The 19,518-nt window shown below is 33.6% G+C and overlaps 1 protein-coding gene across 1 annotated transcript in view; it reads right to left on the reverse strand.

The window, feature by feature from the left end:
* LOC118194068 (uncharacterized) overlaps positions 1-19,518 on the reverse strand; it is a 91,856-nt gene that overhangs the window by 17,754 nt on the left and 54,584 nt on the right. The window contains exons 3-4 of the mRNA XM_035365254.2: positions 10,228-10,389; positions 9,080-9,190 (exon numbers count right to left, since the gene is read on the reverse strand). Coding sequence (XP_035221145.1) covers positions 9,080-9,190; positions 10,228-10,389 — 273 coding nt within the window. The remainder of the gene's footprint in view (positions 1-9,079; positions 9,191-10,227; positions 10,390-19,518) is intronic.

Genomic DNA, 19,518 nt, shown 5'->3' on the forward strand with positions numbered 1-19,518 from the left:
TCTTAAATTTAACTTATCCTTAATACAAACAAAATTAAATTGCTTACATACAAAGTCATTTGTTTTACTTAATATTTAAAAAAAATAAGCAATTTTAAAGTGAGATCTGTTGCATTCAACACATCTTTTTGAGAAGGAAATGAAAGCAAAAAACATAAAAGTAGAATCAGGACATTATAATAGTATGACTGTAAAGTTAATATGCTGACATCATTCAGAGCATTAGTGACGCACGAGATAAAAAAAATTTGGATGTCACGGATACTGATAATTAAGATAAAATAACTCGCCGAACAAGTATTAATTTAGAAGGAAAACAACAAAAAGCTCTTTCTGCTCTAGTTAACGAACCTAATTTCAATCTATGTTTACCTTCAGCCTTTAAAGAAATTGTGTTTCAGTTCTGGTCTCATCAACAGATGGCGCCAGTAGCTTATCTCCTGTCCAGGCTTTCTTATCTCATCTTATCTAATCATTATATCTTATCTCGTTCATTTGCTCTTTCGCAGCTGAGGATGATGGTTCAGTAAAACCATGGAAACTAGTCCTGTGAAAATTTGGAAATATAACACTGATTTTTGTTGCTTTTAATTCTAAATTAATGATGTTGATAAATAAAACTAAATATGTTGTATGTTAATGCAGTGGTCTCAAACTCGCGGATGGCGTGCAGCCCCTGAAGCAATTTTGCCCTCGAAGACATTTCAGTGACGTATTTGTTGCGAATACGGTGTTTTTCATTACCATTTAAAACGATTATGAATAATGGCACCAAAACCTCTACGAATTTACAGCGTAATATAAAAATCATTCAGAGATTTGAAGATACAGATTTGATTCATTTTTATTCGTACTTTTCAAAAGATTGATATACTCAGTTACGTAATTTTGCTCTAAGAATGATTGCCTTATGTAGGAAAATATTTAAAGTGATCAGCAATTTTTCTCGATGGAAAATTAGTAAGAGTAAAGATCCTTTCCTTATTTCAGTATGATGAATATTGAACCTTGTAGGAAGAATAAAGCTAATTTTTCAGAATAAACAAAATACTTTTATTTAAATTTTAAAACAGAACCAAAAAAAATTAAATACTGCAGCTCTAAACTATCAAAATTTTAAACTCTTAACTACTGCAGCTAAAACTCTTACAACTATTCAAAAAAACTAACTAATCTTAAACTCTCTAAAACAAAAAAAAATATAAAAAATCTTTCGAATCCTCTTCTTGTTGCCACACCGTAAAATGCAAGTTCTTGTCCTATTATTTATATTTCACGTTCTCTTTAAGTCACGATCTTCACAAGTCATGATCTTTACAAGTCACGATCTTTACAAGTCCCCCCACAAGAAGCACATTCGTCACCGTAGAGACAATGTTGCTCAGAGTTCATTGAGAGAGAAAGAGTTAACAGCTAACCTTGACAAAGCATCAGCATGACCATGTGAACTTCCTTTGCGGTATGTCACAGTCATGTTATACCGTTGTAACGCTAAGGCCCAACGAGACAGTTTAGCAGGGCGCTTTGGATCAAGTAGGTGAGGGGATTGTGATCAGACACAATCTGCACTTTGGCACCGAAAATCCATGTGTCAAATTTTTTCAAGGCTTCGATGACACAAAATGCTTCTCGTTCGATGGTTGACCATCGTTGTTGACAGGGCGTTAATTTCTTGCTGAAAAATGCTATGTGCATTTCTTTTGTAAATGGCTTATCTTCATTATCATTCTCACCTATGGTAGGCAATCCTAGTAGCTGTTGTTCCTTATCATCTTTCCTCTCTTCTATCTTTCCAATGGCTTTGTCAAGTAGCTCATACCATTCATCAATTGTTTCAGTTTTATCAATTTCTTCAAATATGGGATTTCTGTGCTTGGTGAAAGTCCTATAAACTAAAAAAAAATCTCAGCAATTTTTTTTTCTGCTTTTTCTAATAATTCTTCATCAACATGTAGATCGTCTACCTCGGGCTCGGGCTCTTCTATTAATTCAGCAATTCGTTCCGTTTCTTTCTCGTCTTCCAGTTCTTCGCTGTTATCCGAATAACTTTCTGTTCAATCTTCCATGTTTTCACCCTTGAACTTGAAAGGTTTCTGTGGTTTTCAGTTTCATTGTGGATGACATTTTCCTTTTCAGTTTCAACTTTTGTTGTATAATACACACTTTCCTTTTCATCTCCCAGTTTAACAGTATCTATGCTGTCCTTATTGTACTTTCTGTTTCTGTTATCATCCAGAATTTCTTTTTCAGTAAATTGTAATAGTTCACTGTTATCTGCAAGTTTATTTTCAGTCTCAAGATCTGCAGCTTCCGTGTGATTTACATTTTCATTTTCAGTTACTCAGCTTTCACACTTTCCTTATGGATTATTAAGTCATTCTTTTTATCATCTACTTGTTGCTTCTCGCTTCCAATTTCAGCAATATATTCTTTCTCTTCTATGTTCTCATTATCAAGATTTACTTGAGTTTTATTGTCATCTGCAATTATTTCTTTTTCAGCTGTAGTTTCAGCATCATCTGTATTTTCTGTTTTGGTTACTGGCTTCACTTGAGTTTCACTTTCATTGACAGTTTCTTTTTCAACTGGGATTTCAGTCTCACCCATAAATTCGTTTTTACTTTCAGGTGGAATAATTTCTACATCTGTTATTTTGCTGTCAATTAACTTTTCCTCTTTGAGTTCATCTTCTCTTTCTACCCTCTTAGTTTCTTCAGTTATAATTTCTTCCTTCTGTGCTTCCTGTTCAAAAATTTTGTCTTCTATCATTTCTGTTTTCTCTATTTCTGTAAAGGGCAGTTCTTTACAACTTTCACAGAATTTTTAAACATCTTGCTTAATAGTAGGCCAAAAGAATGCGTACTTGATTCGTTGAATTGTCTTTTTCTCACCGAGGTGTCCGGCAAGAGGGATTTCATGTGCCATCCTTAGGACTTGCCTTCTTTTTTCTAAAGATAACACAACTTGCTTAATGTTTTCACCACAGATATATTCGGAATGAAGTAATATGCCATCATCGAAAGTATATGAATTTTGATTTTTATTTGCCCATTCAAAGCATTTTTTCAGAGTTTCGTCTTGTTCTTGATGTGTCTTGAATTCTAGTCTTACTCTGTTCGTTGTTTTCAGAGACTCTATGTTTTCTTGGGAAATCTGATTAACAACAGCCAAATTTGTAGTATTGTCTTCAACTGGTAAGGGTTTATCATCTGTCTCTTTGTACTCTAAGGGGGATGCATCCCAATAACGATCACAGTTAAACAGTTCGATATTCCCACAGAGTGTTTCATAAGCTGAAGAACTCAATAGCAAATCGGTAACTAGCTTTTTTGAAACAGCACACGTAATGGACACTCTACCGTGAAAATCATCGTCAATTTTCATCTGGAAATGCTTTAGTGGAGTAATTTCGTTTTCACCAAAAGCAGAAGATATCTCTATTTTACTTTCTCCTTCGCAAGGTATGTTGTCAACCAATTTCTCACGGACTACTGAGATTTGTGCTCCCGTGTCTACGATTCCATTTAAAATAATATCTCCACATTGAACTTTGACAAGTTTTAATTCATCTATGTTTCTAGACACGTCCACTGATTTTGAGACAGGAATAGAGATCTAGGCAGTTAGCACTTCTGGTTTTTCTTTTTCTGTAAGGGGTGCTTGTGTTTGTATTAAGTTGTTTTGTGCTGTTGCAGAAGCACTTCTTGGTATCCGATTTTTGGTACATAACTTAGATGTATGACCTTCTTTTCCACAATTATAGCAAGTTAGTTTGAAACTAGGCTTTTGTGGTCCGTCACTCTTACGGGATGGGTACACTCTTGGCGTGTTTTCAGCGGACAGCGATTTATTTCTGAAAGCTCTTTCTGGAAGTGGAGAATGAGGTTGCCATTTTTTATTAGTTCTGTCTGCTGATGGATTACCACCAGTCCATTTTGAGATATTACGAACACTGTTATATTCGTCAAGTTTATCAGCTAATTTGGTTGGAGAAACGAACTTCGCCCAGTCGTCAAGAAGATGGTCTGTTACTTCATAGGGTACTCTTTTCTTAATTTGGTCAGTAATAATCAAGTCTTTTAACGCGTCAAAATTTGTGATTTCAAGACCATTGATCCATTCTTCAAAATAACTTGTAATTTCGTAGCAAAAATCTCTCCATTATTTTTCAGCGCTCTTTTGGTGCATCACAAATTTTTTTCTAAAGCTTTCAGGATTTCATTTAAATCTCTTCAATAAAATGGCCTTAATGTACTCATAATCTTCAAAATTTTCTTCAGATTCCCTACCAATTAATTGAATGATTTCAGATGGCATTAAAGTCAATAAACATGAAACCCAATCTTTAGGATCAATCTTTGTCCTTTTAGCTTGTCTTTCAAATAAGGATAAATAAATCACAATATCATCGTGTCTTAAATTGAATTTGGGAATAAGCTTAATTAAATCAAAATTATGATGTCCATTTTCATTTGTTGGTGGAGTTTGTGTTAGTCGAACACGAGATTCAATTTCGAGTTTCCTCAATTCAAACTCCATTTGCTCTCTTTTCTGCTGTGCTTCTAATTCTTCTTTCCTTCGTTGTTCCTCAATCTCTTCTTTCCTTCGTTGTTCTTCAATCTCTTCTTTCCTTCGCCTTTCTTCAAGCTCTTCTTTCTCCTTTCTTCGCTGTTCCTCAATCTCTTCTTTCCTTCGCCTTTCCTCAAGCTCTTCTTTCTCCTTTCTTCGCTGTTCCTCTTCTTTTCTTTTCCTCTCTTCAATAATCGTTAAAAACACTTCTTTAGCAAATGCTTCATCATATGTATCACTTTGAAATATTTCATTTTTTATCGCCACGATTTTCATACTTGGATCTACTTGAATTTCTAATTCAGCAGCTAAAGCCAGCAAATCCTCTTTTTTCCCACGTCCCATAAAAGCCATGTCTCGATTTTATTCAGTCAATAGACTCTTAGTTTTTTTTAAAAAAAAAAACATTTTTTTTTTCTCTTTTCTTTTTCTATTTAAATATAATTCACAATGAATTTAATTTTATTCGGCACGAAAATCAATCAGTGGAATCAATTCTTAATGTGTTTGTTCACTTACTCTGGCGAGTCAAACGAAATTACATTTGAACACTGGCGTATTCATTACAAGTAAATAAACTAAGATTCCATGACGGAAACAATAATTAACTTTTCATAATCTTAATTAATTATTTTACGTTTACAAGGTAAATTGAGCTCTCACCTGAGTTATTTTGGTTCGTAATTATATGCGGGTAAATCCCGATCCTGTCGACTGCGCCAGTAAAGATCCTTTCCTTATTTCAATATGATGAATATTGAATCTTGTAGGAAGAATAAAGCTAATTTTTCAGAATAAACAAAATACTTTTATTTAAATTTTAAAACAGAACCAAAAAAAAATAAATACTGCAGCTCTAAACTATCAAAATTTTAAACTCTTAACTACTGCAGCTAAAACTCTTACAACTATTCAAAAAAACTAAATAATCTTAAACTCTCTAAAACAAAAAAAATATAAAAAATCTTTCGAATCCTCTTCTTGTTGCCACACCGTAAAATGCAAGTTCTTGTCCTATTATTTATATTTCACGTTCTCTTTAAGTCACGATCTTCACAAGTCATGATCTTTACAAGTCACGATCTTTACAGTAAGAAAGCAACATGATTGGCCGATGAGCATCTACAATTCGTGATGAAGATATTTTCTGGCAAATTTTTACCAAGACTACAAACGTTATCTGTGAATCGAAACGCCATTTAGCGCCATCGAGTATAAGAAATAAAGAATTTTGTAATTCTTTACAAAGAACCATATGTATTTTTATTTAGGTGTCGAAGAAATGTTTAATGAATAAGAGAATGGAAAAGTTTGTCATTATTTGTTCTCAACTTATGTTCCACTTCGGAAGTTCCCTCTGAACACTTAAAAGATCTTTTTTTATAAGTAAGTTATATTTAGTAAAGGAAATTTAAAATTTAACGTCAGTCGTTTTCAGATTTAACCCACGTCGCCAACGTGCAATTAGAGTTTGAGGCCACTGTATTAATGACTTCATTTTGTAAAGATTCTTACATAATTTTACTTTAAAAGAAATCTGAAAGCTTTCGAATTTTATATTACGTTCAAAGGGACGTTTTTTAACGTTTTGTGTGTTGCCTTTATTTATTAAACATCATATCTTTCCACTTAAACCGTAAAATTCAATTCAAAAGTAACATCACAAAATAATTTAAAAAGAGCATATCTTCAGAATTTCCGACACACAGTCTCGCGCGCTAAAGATAATTTTTTTTTTCGTACAGTGTTGTCATCGCTCGCTTTGAAATCGTTGAATTTGTTAATCAACAGTTAAGGTTTACAAAATACGAAATAGATAATAAAACAAATTCCGAATTAGGGCTTCCAGATGCCTATATTCAAGTGCAGAATTGCGTTATTCAAAATTTTATATCTCTCGGTACCGTTGTTTTTTACAGTGCGAGAAACGTACCTACATTCATGCAGATTCTTATTATTTAATTTCTTTACACATAATACAGCGCTCTAATATTTGGTGGCAACAATTCGAAAAGCGAAACGTCGTTTATAGTGAACCAACGCGAAATGCCAAAACGAAATTAACAGCCCTTTTGGGCAAATTGCCCCTTTGAGCTAAAATATTTCGTATTAATTTGATTCTAAAAGTGAATAAATTATGTAAGTGAGCGTTTCGTGGTATATTCGATTTTTTACTTTTTGCTATTTTTTCTTCTTTTTACTGTAAAAGGCTAGGTTCCGCATAACTTCTTAATATACAAAATGCACCCAATCTGGATGTTAGTAAAGATGTGTGTGTGTGTGTGTGTGTGTATGATTATCGCAAAGCCTCGAGGGCTATCTGCCTAAGGGGAGGAATGCCTTCGTGGAGGACTTTCATGGAGGACTAAGGGAAACTGGCTCGTATACACGTTACACATGGGAAAAACCACGAAAACGCCCATGCAGCCAGCCCGTTCGCGGGATTCGAACCTCGAACCAAACTACCAGTGTTCAGCGACTTTACCGCTCAACCGCTGGTGGGCTGCTAGTAAAGATGCTTTTCAATCACAGTCTTTAGTTTAAAAAATTAGGCGGCTTTAACTTATACTATAAACAAAATTGGTTGGTTCTATTCGTTAAATATTCAGGTCTATATAGGTTAAGTTTAGATTAATCTCTTCTTAACAAAGTTTTTTCCGTAAATGCATTATTTTGTTAGATTTCAATATTTCGCTATAATATTGTCTCTTCAAGAAAAGAAATCTGTCTAAGAAAAATATATTTTATTTTTTTATGTGCATTATTAAGAGTCACGTGATTTCTGATTATTTAAAAACTAGCAAAATGTATTCACATTTTAATATCAATTTCAATTAAAATTAATTTTAATTCAACTTGCACCAAAAAATTAAAAATTTGCACAACTGTTCTAGCATCTGGAGGAAATTATTTTGCTGAACATTTTTCTTCTAAAATAAATTATAAATAATCACATTATTTTTCTTGACAGAAACTTTATTTGTCATAAAGATATTTTAAAGACCTTGTTTTATTCTAAACAATTATTTTTAGTTCGACTTTCCTTTCCTTCCTGACTTCAGTTTCCTGCCGGAATGTAAATTTTAATTACGTAGTATTCAAAATCTAAGTGTGTTTCAGAAACAGTATTTAAGCTGCGGTTTTAATAGTTCATGAGGAGGAGTAGCGGAGTTAGTTCCGAGTTTATGCTGCGTGTTTGAATTAACTCTCTAGTTGGTGTTCTTCATATTATATTGATATTGTTGCGTTTTTCTTTTTCTGACAGTAGTTGTTGTGTTATTTTCTTCCTTCACGTTACTTCGGGGTTTGTAGATTTGGAGTGAATAATGACGACACTACTTGATGAAGTATCGAAACACACTTTATTAGCCAGTATTGTCAGGACTGCTCCAAAACACGTTTTTACAGTCATCGATAAACTACTATAAACACGCTGACACAATCAGGGACACATCCTGCAGGTTATCAGGCTATCAGGTGGACACAGCTTCACGGCAATGCACTAGAGTACAGCTCCTGACTCTTCTTGGTCATTCTCAAAACTCCACCTACTCTCGAGACTCTCCACGCTACAACTCGCGATGCACTCGACGACACACAGAGCACGGCTCCCGACTCTTCGGTTCAGTCGTTCCTGGAGCTCAACACGCTCTCTCGACGATGCACTAACCGCGATACACAAAGAGACTCCTACGGTGAACTCGACGACCTACTCGGCACTCGCTGCCCGGCTGTCAACTCGATTGACTCCTCAGGAAATGACTCGCTAGACGAGACACCAGCTCGATACTAACTATCTTGCACTTTAGACGAGGCACTCTCTCTATCAGCTCGCTATGCGAGGCACACACATTCTCGATGAGAGACACACACTAACTGACTGCGGACCAGCAGGGTTTATATAGCTTTCGGCTTGTGTTCGAGAACATTCTGGGCTAAACCGGTAAGAATTCGTTCCAGAAGGTTCTCCAATCCTCCATGGTACATCGCCAATTTTGTCGCCAAAGGGACGATTTCTCGTTAAATGTGCAACCCTGTCTTCTCTTGCCATTTTATGGCAACCCTAAAACTGCTTTGCGGGGAAGCCATCTCACCGCGCCTTGACATTTCGTAACAATATTCTAGGCTCGGCATTGCTGTGTGCAGCCGATTTAGCGTTTTAGATAACTAAGGAGGCAGTCGTTTAGCCATCTTAATTTATAGTGATTGCACATTTTTATTTTCTGTTCAGTTGAGTTTAGCCACAAGTGGTGGTGAATTGTGAGCACCGAGTGCGTGCATCTTAATTCTTTAGTTCAAATAAAAAAGTTATTTAAACCTTCTTCTGTAGTGTCTGTTCTTCAAGACATAGCGAGAACTCGCTACGCAGTCTTTCACGTAGGGTCTACTGCCGGTGCTCCCAAAAAGACATAGACGCTACAATTGTAAACAAAAATTCAACTCGAAGCTAAAATTGCATTGATTACCAATTTATTTATGAAATAAATCAAATGGTTTTTAAAACACTTACTTTTTTATTAAATTGTTCCATTCTCAGGAAATGATTTTTGACGTGCTTCCGCAATGAACTTGGATCTGTGTACCTTTTGCTGCAGCCGGGCTCTTGACAGTAATATGGCTTCTAAAAAAACAAGTATTGGAAATATAAAAAAGTTGACCAACCTACCTCAAATTGTTTTAAATATACATCAAATACATCTGAAAACCGATGAGTTACATTTATTTCAACATCGTTCCGATAAATGAAAATGGTTTTAAAATATTTATCATAAGTCTAAGAAACAAATATTTTAATTATAACTTTTAACTAGTATTTAATTAAACAATCAACTAATAGTATAAAATATGAATTTTAAGCTAAGTAAATATCTTGTTAGAAATGCCGTGCTCGCTGCACAGTTCCGCATATTGATTTCAAAAATTATTTTTCTTTCCTTTTCTTTTTTTTAAACCCAAGTTTTAATTTAGAGGGAAATATGTGAAATTCATAAATTTTCTCTTGAAAAGTTGGATCTAATTTTATATTTTTATGCATAATATAGTTAGCCCAAAAATGTTAGATGTCTAAAACAAGCGCTGGTAATTTTCATAGTGATGTCAAATTTTTTGTGCACAGATTTAACTGTATGAATGTTTACATTGGTCTCCCACACTTAAAACATAGTAAGTTTTATTAAGTCACAGTCCTTAGTGCACAACAATAAAACATCGCACAACCTACATTTAGATGCAATCTTTTGCAATTTATGTACTTTTCCTAACATGATGCCAAATGATCAACCACTCCAAAGGTCTGTACTGTTAAAAAAGACAGTAAAACTGAGGTATACTTATTCAAAAATATCGGATGTGTACACCACATGACTTCCTTGTACGGAATATTAAATTATACGCATTTTTCTTGCATTTCATGATATGAACGCTCTAAATACTATGCGAACGTCATTGTCTCGTCAGTCATCGGAGTGTTCGTCTGTTACGATAGAGTCTCTCCACTAAAGAAGAATGCACTATTCTTCCATTTGAAGGATCTGAGGATTTACGAACTGCGTTAATGAGAGTGTCCATTAAAGTGGAAAGTCCGCTAACGAAAGGTCCAAATGCTGTTATTTTATTAAAAAATCCAGACATATTATCATCATGAAAACTAAGACTTACCGAGTCTTGATGAGTTCTCTGATGCTTGGCCCTGTCAGACGAATTACTGAAAGCTTTCGGGCAACCTAAGTATTGACAGTGATACGGTCTTTCACCAGTGTGAGACCTAAAGTGGATTTTCAAGTTTTCCAGGCGTGAAAAAGCTTTTTCGCAGCCGATAAACTAGAAGAAAAAGAGAGAAAATATATTTGCTGCAAATAAGAAACAGAAATTATAATAATAATTTTATTTCCGCACACAAACGTGAGCAATTATTTTCTATTTAAAAAAAATCAAGGTAAGCAAAGTTCGTACTCGTATTACTCTTTACGCGAGTTGCCCTTGATTCTACGACTGTTACCGAGCACTTTTTCACCACACATTTCACGAACTATATATAATCACATTCTTACGTTCCTTTTAGTCCTTAATAAATCCTATAAGTAGGGTCGAAAAATGATAGTTGTAATCTCAGATTTGATATACTTCACACAAAATATTTAAAATGAAACATTTCGCTGTTTTATGCATATTATATAAATGTAAAATAACCATTGTTTTGTTTTAGTTTATGTGATTACAGGAAAGCCTCGAGGCCTATCTGCCTAAGGGCACGGATGCCTTCGTGAGACTTTTTAAGCGAAACTGCCTCGTATTCTTATTATACATGGGGAAAACCACAAAAGCGCCCGTGCAACCAGCCCGTTTGGACCAAACTTGTTCCGCCAATGTTCAGCGACTTATACCGCTGGTGGGTTCATCATTATTTTGTCATTTAAAAAGACTTTCTTTCCTTCGCTCAGTCGTAATACAAGTGAACAGTTCTGTGTAGACAACGTTTTATGTTTCTGCACGAGTTATGTACGCCTACTTAGCTTCCTTACGTGAGATTTTAGACGAGAGCTGGCTGTGTTATTGCTGTACTGAAACAGCAAAATGTGTTTTTAAGCAGAACAGGATCTTTCTGATCTGTCTGCAGGGACAATTAAGCTCGGATTCAAAATTTCTGAGCATAAATTAGATTTTATGTTTCTTTTTAAAATTTTTATTGTCCTAATTCAACAACTACTAAGACCAATAATTAATAATTGCATTATTTTTATGTAATTACTTTAGGAAGAAATTATATATAATGTACTAAACTATTTTAAGACTGAAAAAGTTTAAAAAAAGCTTTAAAAATGTGTTATTCACTGCAGTGAATACTGAATTTTTATATATATATTTTTTCTTTAAAATACACTCTTCTGCTTTAAACATAATTTTTTTTAAATTTAATTATTTGGAAATTTATTGCTTCGAGTATTTCATTTTTCTTCCAGTCGCCCTGTTTCTAATAGGGAGTTTAGTACAATTACCCAAAAATTATCGTGAGGTATAATTACGTTTTTGAAAGCTAGATGGATTATATAATTATTAATTAAGAGATAATTCTCCCAGATAACAGACATAAACCAGTTTTTAAATCCAGTGTATTCTTCTGGGGTGTTTAAAAATTTCTTCAGTTTTTTACATCTTAATTATCTATCACATGACTTAAAACGAAAATAATTTCGGAATAATTTTTTGTGTATAGGACAAACATTAGAATTTCTAACTTTCTTCTATTTGAATAGTTAAATCTCATTTAAGGTCAACGCTTTAATAACATACTTCCAAAGCTTGCATCACCATTCTGATTGGTGGTGCTGGCAAGGAGCTTGGAATAAACTTTACACTGCAAAAGAAAAGATTAAATTTTTCTCCCTCAATTTTAAACATTGCAATACAAATTAACTAAGTATGAATTCTTTCAAATTTATTTACTGTAATTAATGTTATCATTTATGCTTATAGAAAATGATATAGTTTTGTAATGAATGAAAGAAATGATTCAATTTTCCTGTACCCATAATCGATAACATTAATTATATGCATTGATAAAAATTGTTCATCTAAAACCATCATCATCTATAATTGTTCATCTATAAATTGTTCATCTGGTGTTTCATCTGGGGATAATTCTGCTATAATTAATTATTTTTCTAAAGATTACTTTGAGATAAATTTTTTAATTGATTGGGGAAATGTTAATTGAACTCTGCAAATATCATTGAAACTTAAATTCACTTTCAAAACACGAAAAAATTAATAAGACAAATATATCCTTCAGCACAAAGTAGTACTAAATGCCTTTTTTAAAAAGCCTCAGTATTTTCATCAGTTCAAATCATTTAACCACAATACGCTTTCCCAGACAGATACGGTTCCAAACGAAGCTAGTTCATAAACAGGAAAAAGCCACAGTATAAAATCTCAGTTGTTAGTTTCATTTTTTCATCTTTTTTCTTCGTCCTAATCATAAATTTTCAACCGCAGTCAGTGGAAAGCGTTATACGGAAGTAAGTTTTCGGAATCGCTAGGGAAAAAAGTCCCAGTCTGCTGGAGGTTTTCTGAATTCCTTTTTTATTTCCGTATACAATAAAAATAACAAAAATCAAAACCTTTAGATGTGCATATAATAAATACGAAGAAGGCAAAGAGACTCATTAGATTAGTTAAACGAAGGTATTACTCATTTAATTATCTACAACTGTAAAATACTTTCAGCATGAGATTTACCATTGCCATCTGTAACGTGATAAATAGCAACAAATTAAGATATTTCAAAGAAAAGCTTTAATATTTACTTGTTAATGTGCTTTTTCATTTCCCCGGCCTGGATCTCGTTTCTTCTCTCGCGTTATTTTCTAGGCTTATTCCATAAAAGATCATCGAAAATATTTTGAAATTGGAAACATTTTCTATGACTAGTTTAAATTGAATGTATTTTTTGCTTGAGAACATTAAAATCAATGCTTCTTTAGAAATACACCAACACAGCTATCTTACCTGTTTATTTATTGATTATCTGTGTAAAGAAATTCATAAATTCACTACATGTACCCATTTTCGAAGATCAGGATACATTAAGACACAATAACATGCCGAATAAATACTAATTCAGAAGTCAAACAACAAAAATCAGCGTTATATTTTCAAAATTTTCACAGGACTAGTTTCGATGGTTTTACCGAACCACCATCCTCGACTGCAAAACCGCAAATGAACAAGATAGGAAATAATGATTAGATAAGAAAGCCTGGACAGGAATAAGCACGTGGCGCCATCTGTTGATGAAACCAGAACTAAAACATAACTCCTTTAAAGGTCGAAGGCAAAGATGGATTGGAATTAGGATCGTTAACTAGTTAACGATCCTAAATTATGTTTTAGTTCTGGTTTCATCAACAGATGGCGCCACTTGCTTATTCTTCTCCAGGCTTTCTTATCTTATCTAATCATTATTTCTTATCTTGTTCATTTGCGGTTTTGCAGCCGAGGATGGTGGTTCGGTAAAACCATCGAAACTAGTACTGTGAAAATTTTGAAAATATAACGCTGATTTTTGTTGTTTGACTTCTGAATTAGTATCATGATACATTCTCAAGAAAAAGAGGTGTTCGATATGTAGCATATATTTATTTAGATCTATTCTGCTGAAGAGGAGGTCATTTATCCCCACTGCTGCTTCTAATATTTTGAATACACAATTTGTCATCATGTGTAACGATATATATTTAAGATATGCTGGATATTAGTCCTAGTATTTCTGTAAAATATTTGTTTTTCCAACAAAATAAATCTATACAATATAAATATATGCACATTAATGCAATAAGTATTATATATATATATATATTGTATATTTATATTAGAATGCTCAGGACATTTTAATCCAAATATCTATTGCAAATAAATGAAATATTTCAAAATGATAACCATAATCATTTCAAATCGGAAACTTAGCTGTAAAATGGTTGTTTTCAAATCGAAATTTTTATTAAATGCAGTTTAGCCTCATGAAATGCAATTGTATCTAATTTTTTCGATGTGATGTATGCAGAAGGATGAACGCAAGATAAACTTATTGGAAAGTTTTTAAGTTATTTTAATGATTTCTTTATCATTATTATTAATGTCTTTGTCAAGATTCTAGAGCGATTTTAGTCTGGTATTGTGGGACATTCAAACCAAATTATGCATTTTATAAGATCCAATACCTTAAAATTCATGGAAGAAAAAGACAATAGAAATATTAAGTAATTTTGGAATAATAATTAAAATTTTCCTTGTGACTGATGGAAACTTCTAAACACTTGTTACAATTTTATGAATATAAATATGAAAATTTTAGTTTGCCACATGATTTTAATGTTACATTCTTATTTTTTACGTGAATAATTTGTACTTTTTTATTATGAATAGATAAAGCAAAATCTGATAAAAACATAAAAATAATTTTAAAAATGGCTGAAACCTTTCAGATTTTATATTACGTCCAAAGGGGCGTTTTCTAACGTTTTGTGTGTTACCTTTATTTATTAAATATTTCTTCGCACTTAAACCAGAAAATTCGGTTCAGCAGCAATATCAAAAAATATTTTTAAAAAGCATATCTTTAGAATTTCCCACACATAGTCTCGCGCTAGTGATAAAAATGTTTTTCTTTTCGTGCAGTGCTGCCATTGCTCGCTTTGAAATCGTTGAAATTCTTAATTAAAAATTCGTTAAGTTTTAAAAAATATGAAACAGATAATGAAACAAATTCCAAATTTGGGCTTCCAGAGGCTCTTATTCGAGTGGAGGACTACGCTATTCAAAATCTGATGTCTCTAAGTACCGTCGTTTTTCACAGTGTAGGAAACATACCTACATACATTCATGCAGATTCTTCATTATTTAATTTCTTTGAACTTAATGCAGGACTCTAATATTTGGTGGCAACACTTTGAAAATTGAAGCTTCGTTTTATAGTGGACGGCGCAAAATGCCGAAACGAAATTAATAGCCCTTCTGGGCAAATCGAGCCTTTGGGCTAATAAGTGCTAACAAAATGTGCTGCCAACAATATTTTGTTTCATTAGAGGGCTTAGAAGCGTAATAAGATCATTGGGTTTTATCTTCTAACGTTTACATAAATGAAGATATAAAACCATGCAACATTTCACGGAGCCCTATTCAAAAACTAAATTTTCATTAAAAGATTTCTCCTTCCTCACCGAGTGCTTTCATAGATGTGAACCCTCAGTGTTTCAGTGTTCTTCACCACGTGCAACAATGATGGTCTTTTCCTATTTCCTGGGGAAAAAACCAAATTTCTCTTTAAGTATACCACTCGTGAAAGAACTTTTCATTAATAGTTATCAAGAAAATGTGATACATTCTTCGTATTTTGCTAAAGTTAGGCAAGTAAAAATCCATTACTTCCCAAATGGTGGTAGTTCTCTACCGCATTTACTCTAGGCGGTGAAATGGGTTAACTCTCTGGAATTTCCATTGTTTTCTTTAGATGTATACTCAGTACCAGACAGTTTCCTTTAAAATGTTCTCTAATAAAAAAAAACCCCTCTTCATTTAGGCTTGAAGCCCGTACAAGCCGAAACGCGTAATTAAGTAACCATATTCAAACCTAAAAAATGTGTTTTGTAAAAATTCACAGTTTGTTCCAATCCTTTTCCCTTGGTCTAAATTTCCTTGTATCACATAATGCTGAACATTAATAGGTCATTTAACTTCTAATGTCCTGGATAACATCTGTTAGCCGACCCCTTAGATTAATCCAATCTTTTACCATACATTTTAAGAAAGTTAATACCCTGCATTAGACACCATTGTATAAAATTCGCTAAGCAGGCAAGGATATCGTAATTCTGCTTCCATTTCTAGAGTGGAGTTAAAGAAAAAAAACTCTAAGGGCATGCTAATGGAATGAAAAAGGGGGACGAATACCCCTTTTCTAAACGCGTGCACGACGTTGGCTTGGGTGGCCACAAAAAGACGACGAGAGAAGCTGCATACTTTTTTCTTTTAAGAAATGTTTTTAAAAAAAACCACGTGCTTTATGATGACGGTCGCCTGGTGTTTAACCTGATAGCGTCAGCATCCGGTGATAGTGAAGACTGCTGAAGAGCAACGAACTTCATCCCAGCTGCTACGTATTCATCAATGAGGGGACGCTCGCGCGAAAGGGGTGATGTTCCCCGCGAAGGCATGTGCCCAGACATGTCCGACAACAAAAAGTGAGACGAAGAACGTGCCGTCTCCACCACCTCGTATGTTTTCTAAAAGATATGTCCATCCCACTGTCTCCTTTTTGAGACCTCCATAGCTAACATCCCTTAAATTCAAATCAATAACTACTTCTGTAGCACTTTGCATTTGATTGGAGCTTTGAAAATGGGTATGAGTCCGTCTAAACAACTTTTATTTAACCCTTTGACTGCGAAGTTTTTAAAAAAAAATTGCCCTTTTTACTTCCTTGTACGAAGTAAAAAGGAAGTATTGTAATCGCGAAACGTTTCACGCAGCATATTTCAACGAAAATATCCATTTTGACCGCTTTCGAATGCAATTTAACGATGTTTTTGCGTGATATCTGTACGTAAGGACAGAATAAAAGACTCGTTTCCTTCAAAAAAATTATAAAACTGCTTTAAAATGAATTCTGAAGAGAATTTTTCGTGGCGTCTGTACGAACGTATGTACGTACGTGCGTACGTACGTATCTCGCATAACTGAAAAACGAGTAGCCTCAGAACGTTGAAATTTTGTATGTAGGACTGCTATAACATGTAGATGTGCATCTCGCATTTTGGTTGCAATCGGCCGCACCTAACGTATATAAATATATTTATATATATATACACTCTATTACCCGGCTCAGTGATCTCAGTTTCTTTACTCTTACATGTTTGTAAATTGTACATTTTTTCTTTAAAAATGATTGAATTATATTGTTTTTATCTTCTGGTTAAGGATTTTATGCCTTTAGTAAATCTGTGTGCAATATTTTTAGAATTATCAGCAATTTTAAAGTTGTTGAATTGCCGCTAAGCCTGTTTTAATGGCGGCCAGTGATGTTTACATTTGAAACAGGAGACTAGTGGATTTGTTGCCAATCTAGAGAAACTTAGTTTCGCAACAACAAAGATAACGCATTTATTTATTATTGCCAATTAAATCATGCTTAATTCTTTCTGGAATTTTTTCGAGGAAATAAGCGTTTCAAATTTACTTCGTAATTTTTAATATAGATATTTTGAGTTTTTATGTATTTTTGCCTTCTCGCGAAGTATGATCTGGATTAATTAAATGAGAAATACTCAAATGTCTGTGAAAAACTGTTCCTTTTTTGTTTTATTTGCTTAATTTTTTTATACATTGTTCTAGCTTTATTATAGTATTTGAATAGAACATGTGGCAACGATTAGATAATGCTTTAAATGATATACATTTTGTGCATTCTGAGTTATAATATGAAGGAAATATAATACTGTTAAGTAAACCTAGTGCCAGAGTGTCGCTATGGTAAACAAAATGAATTTTAAAGAATGCATTTATTCTATTGTGGTTTATGCGCTGTCGGCGAAGTAGGTTTAATTCAATCTAATAAGTTTAAATAAAATGCAAGAAAAAATGCGTATAATTTAATATTCCGTACAAGGAAGTCATGTGGTGTATACATCGGATTTTTCTATACAGGTTAACAACATATGTCATAAATAAGGTAAATTTAGCATTTGGGATTTTTTTTTTTTTTTTTTTTTTTTTTTTTTTAAATAGTTTTCAAGTCTGAGACACATATGTCCCACCCGTAGTTAATGGTGAGATACATTATGTCCCACACGTAGCGAACGGACTTAAGCCCACCTATTATTCTGGAAAACCTTATTATATGAAATAGATTTAAAATCGCACGGTACAGGGTGAAGCATTCTTTGCATAACCCAACATTATACATTAGACAACGCATATTTGTTCTTTCCTCTATATTCATTTGTGTACAACGGGCATAGCGGTGTCTTGATTTTCCAACTGTTGGGAAGATGATAACCAGCATACAGGAGATTCAAAGTACGTTTTAACCCCGCAGTCATTTTTTTAGTGGGACTCATAATGTCCCACTAAAAGGACGAAGTCGAAGTAGTAGTAGTAGTCGAAGGGTTAATAGGGTTGGACAAGATGTAATTTATCTTTGATGCTTCGAGACTTGTGAAAGTCAAATGCCGAATAGATAAATTTGCAAACATTGGTAGTTCTCCCCGAGTTCCACACCCAGCGGTGAAATAGTTGGCTGTATGAAATTTTCGTAGTTGTAACTATAATTGGATCGCTTCCTTTATAACGTTCCATACTAAGGAATTGCATATTTTAGATTTGTATCCCATACACATAATTAAATAATATAATTTAATCATCTCCAAAGTAAGAATTTCTGGAATATTTGACTATGCTTTTCCATACGACCACGAAATTTTGAATTTGCACTAAAATATCCCAATTGCAGAATTGTACAATGAATTTGTAGCGTATGAAAAAATCCACCGTAGGAGAAAATTTCAAAAATAGTCTAGCGCGAAATCGGTAACCTCTGATTTGTTAAGAAGTGAGATAAGCAGTTTTGCTTTGCAACGCATTGTAAAAGTAGTAACAGCTTTCTTTGTTAGCTCAGTTACAGAAAACTTTAACATGAGTTTAATTGCACTCCTTATGTGCGTATTTCTTAACCATAAAATGTACATTCATATGTTAATGCACTTGAAATGAGCTCATTACGCACCCTGTCAGCTTATAAATATGAGATTCGTAAGACCTCTTTTTTATAGTTAATTTCTTTATGTAAAATCTTTGTTACTACGTGTAAGATCTTTCTTTAAAAATTGATTATTATGGTGTATTTGGTGTATTTAATTATGGCAAAGCACACTAGGGCTATCTGCCTAAGAGGAGGGATGCCTTTCGTGGAGGACTTTCTAAGGGAAACTGGCTCGTATACACGTTACACATGGGGAAAACCACGAAAACACCCATGCAGCCAGCCCGTTCGCGGGATTTGAACCTCGGACCGAACTACCAGTGTTCAGCGACTCTACCGCTCGGCCGCTGGTGGGCCAAATTGATTATTAATAATCAGACTTTTAATCCTATGAAAAAGTAATTTTACACTACTGTTTTCTTTATCTGATTAGTAATAACATTACGCGTAATTTCTCTGAAAAACACAAAGTGTCATTTGATCCACTCTGACTTAGAGCATCTTCATGTGAATAACTTTCTTCATATTTATATTAACTACACCATGCGTTATGTCAGAATTAAAATGAAAATGATTAAACCTGTTATGTAAAATTATGAACAAATAATATATTTACAACTAACAAATTCTTTTAACAACACCCAAACATAATTTTATAAGAATCATTAGCCCAAAAGGGCTTTATGCCAGGAGAG

This window comes from Stegodyphus dumicola, chromosome 10 (genome assembly GCF_044657685.1).
Source record: "Stegodyphus dumicola isolate Sdum_Otavi_A_Nest chromosome 10, ASM4465768v1".
Lineage (NCBI taxonomy): Eukaryota > Metazoa > Arthropoda > Arachnida > Araneae > Eresidae > Stegodyphus > Stegodyphus dumicola.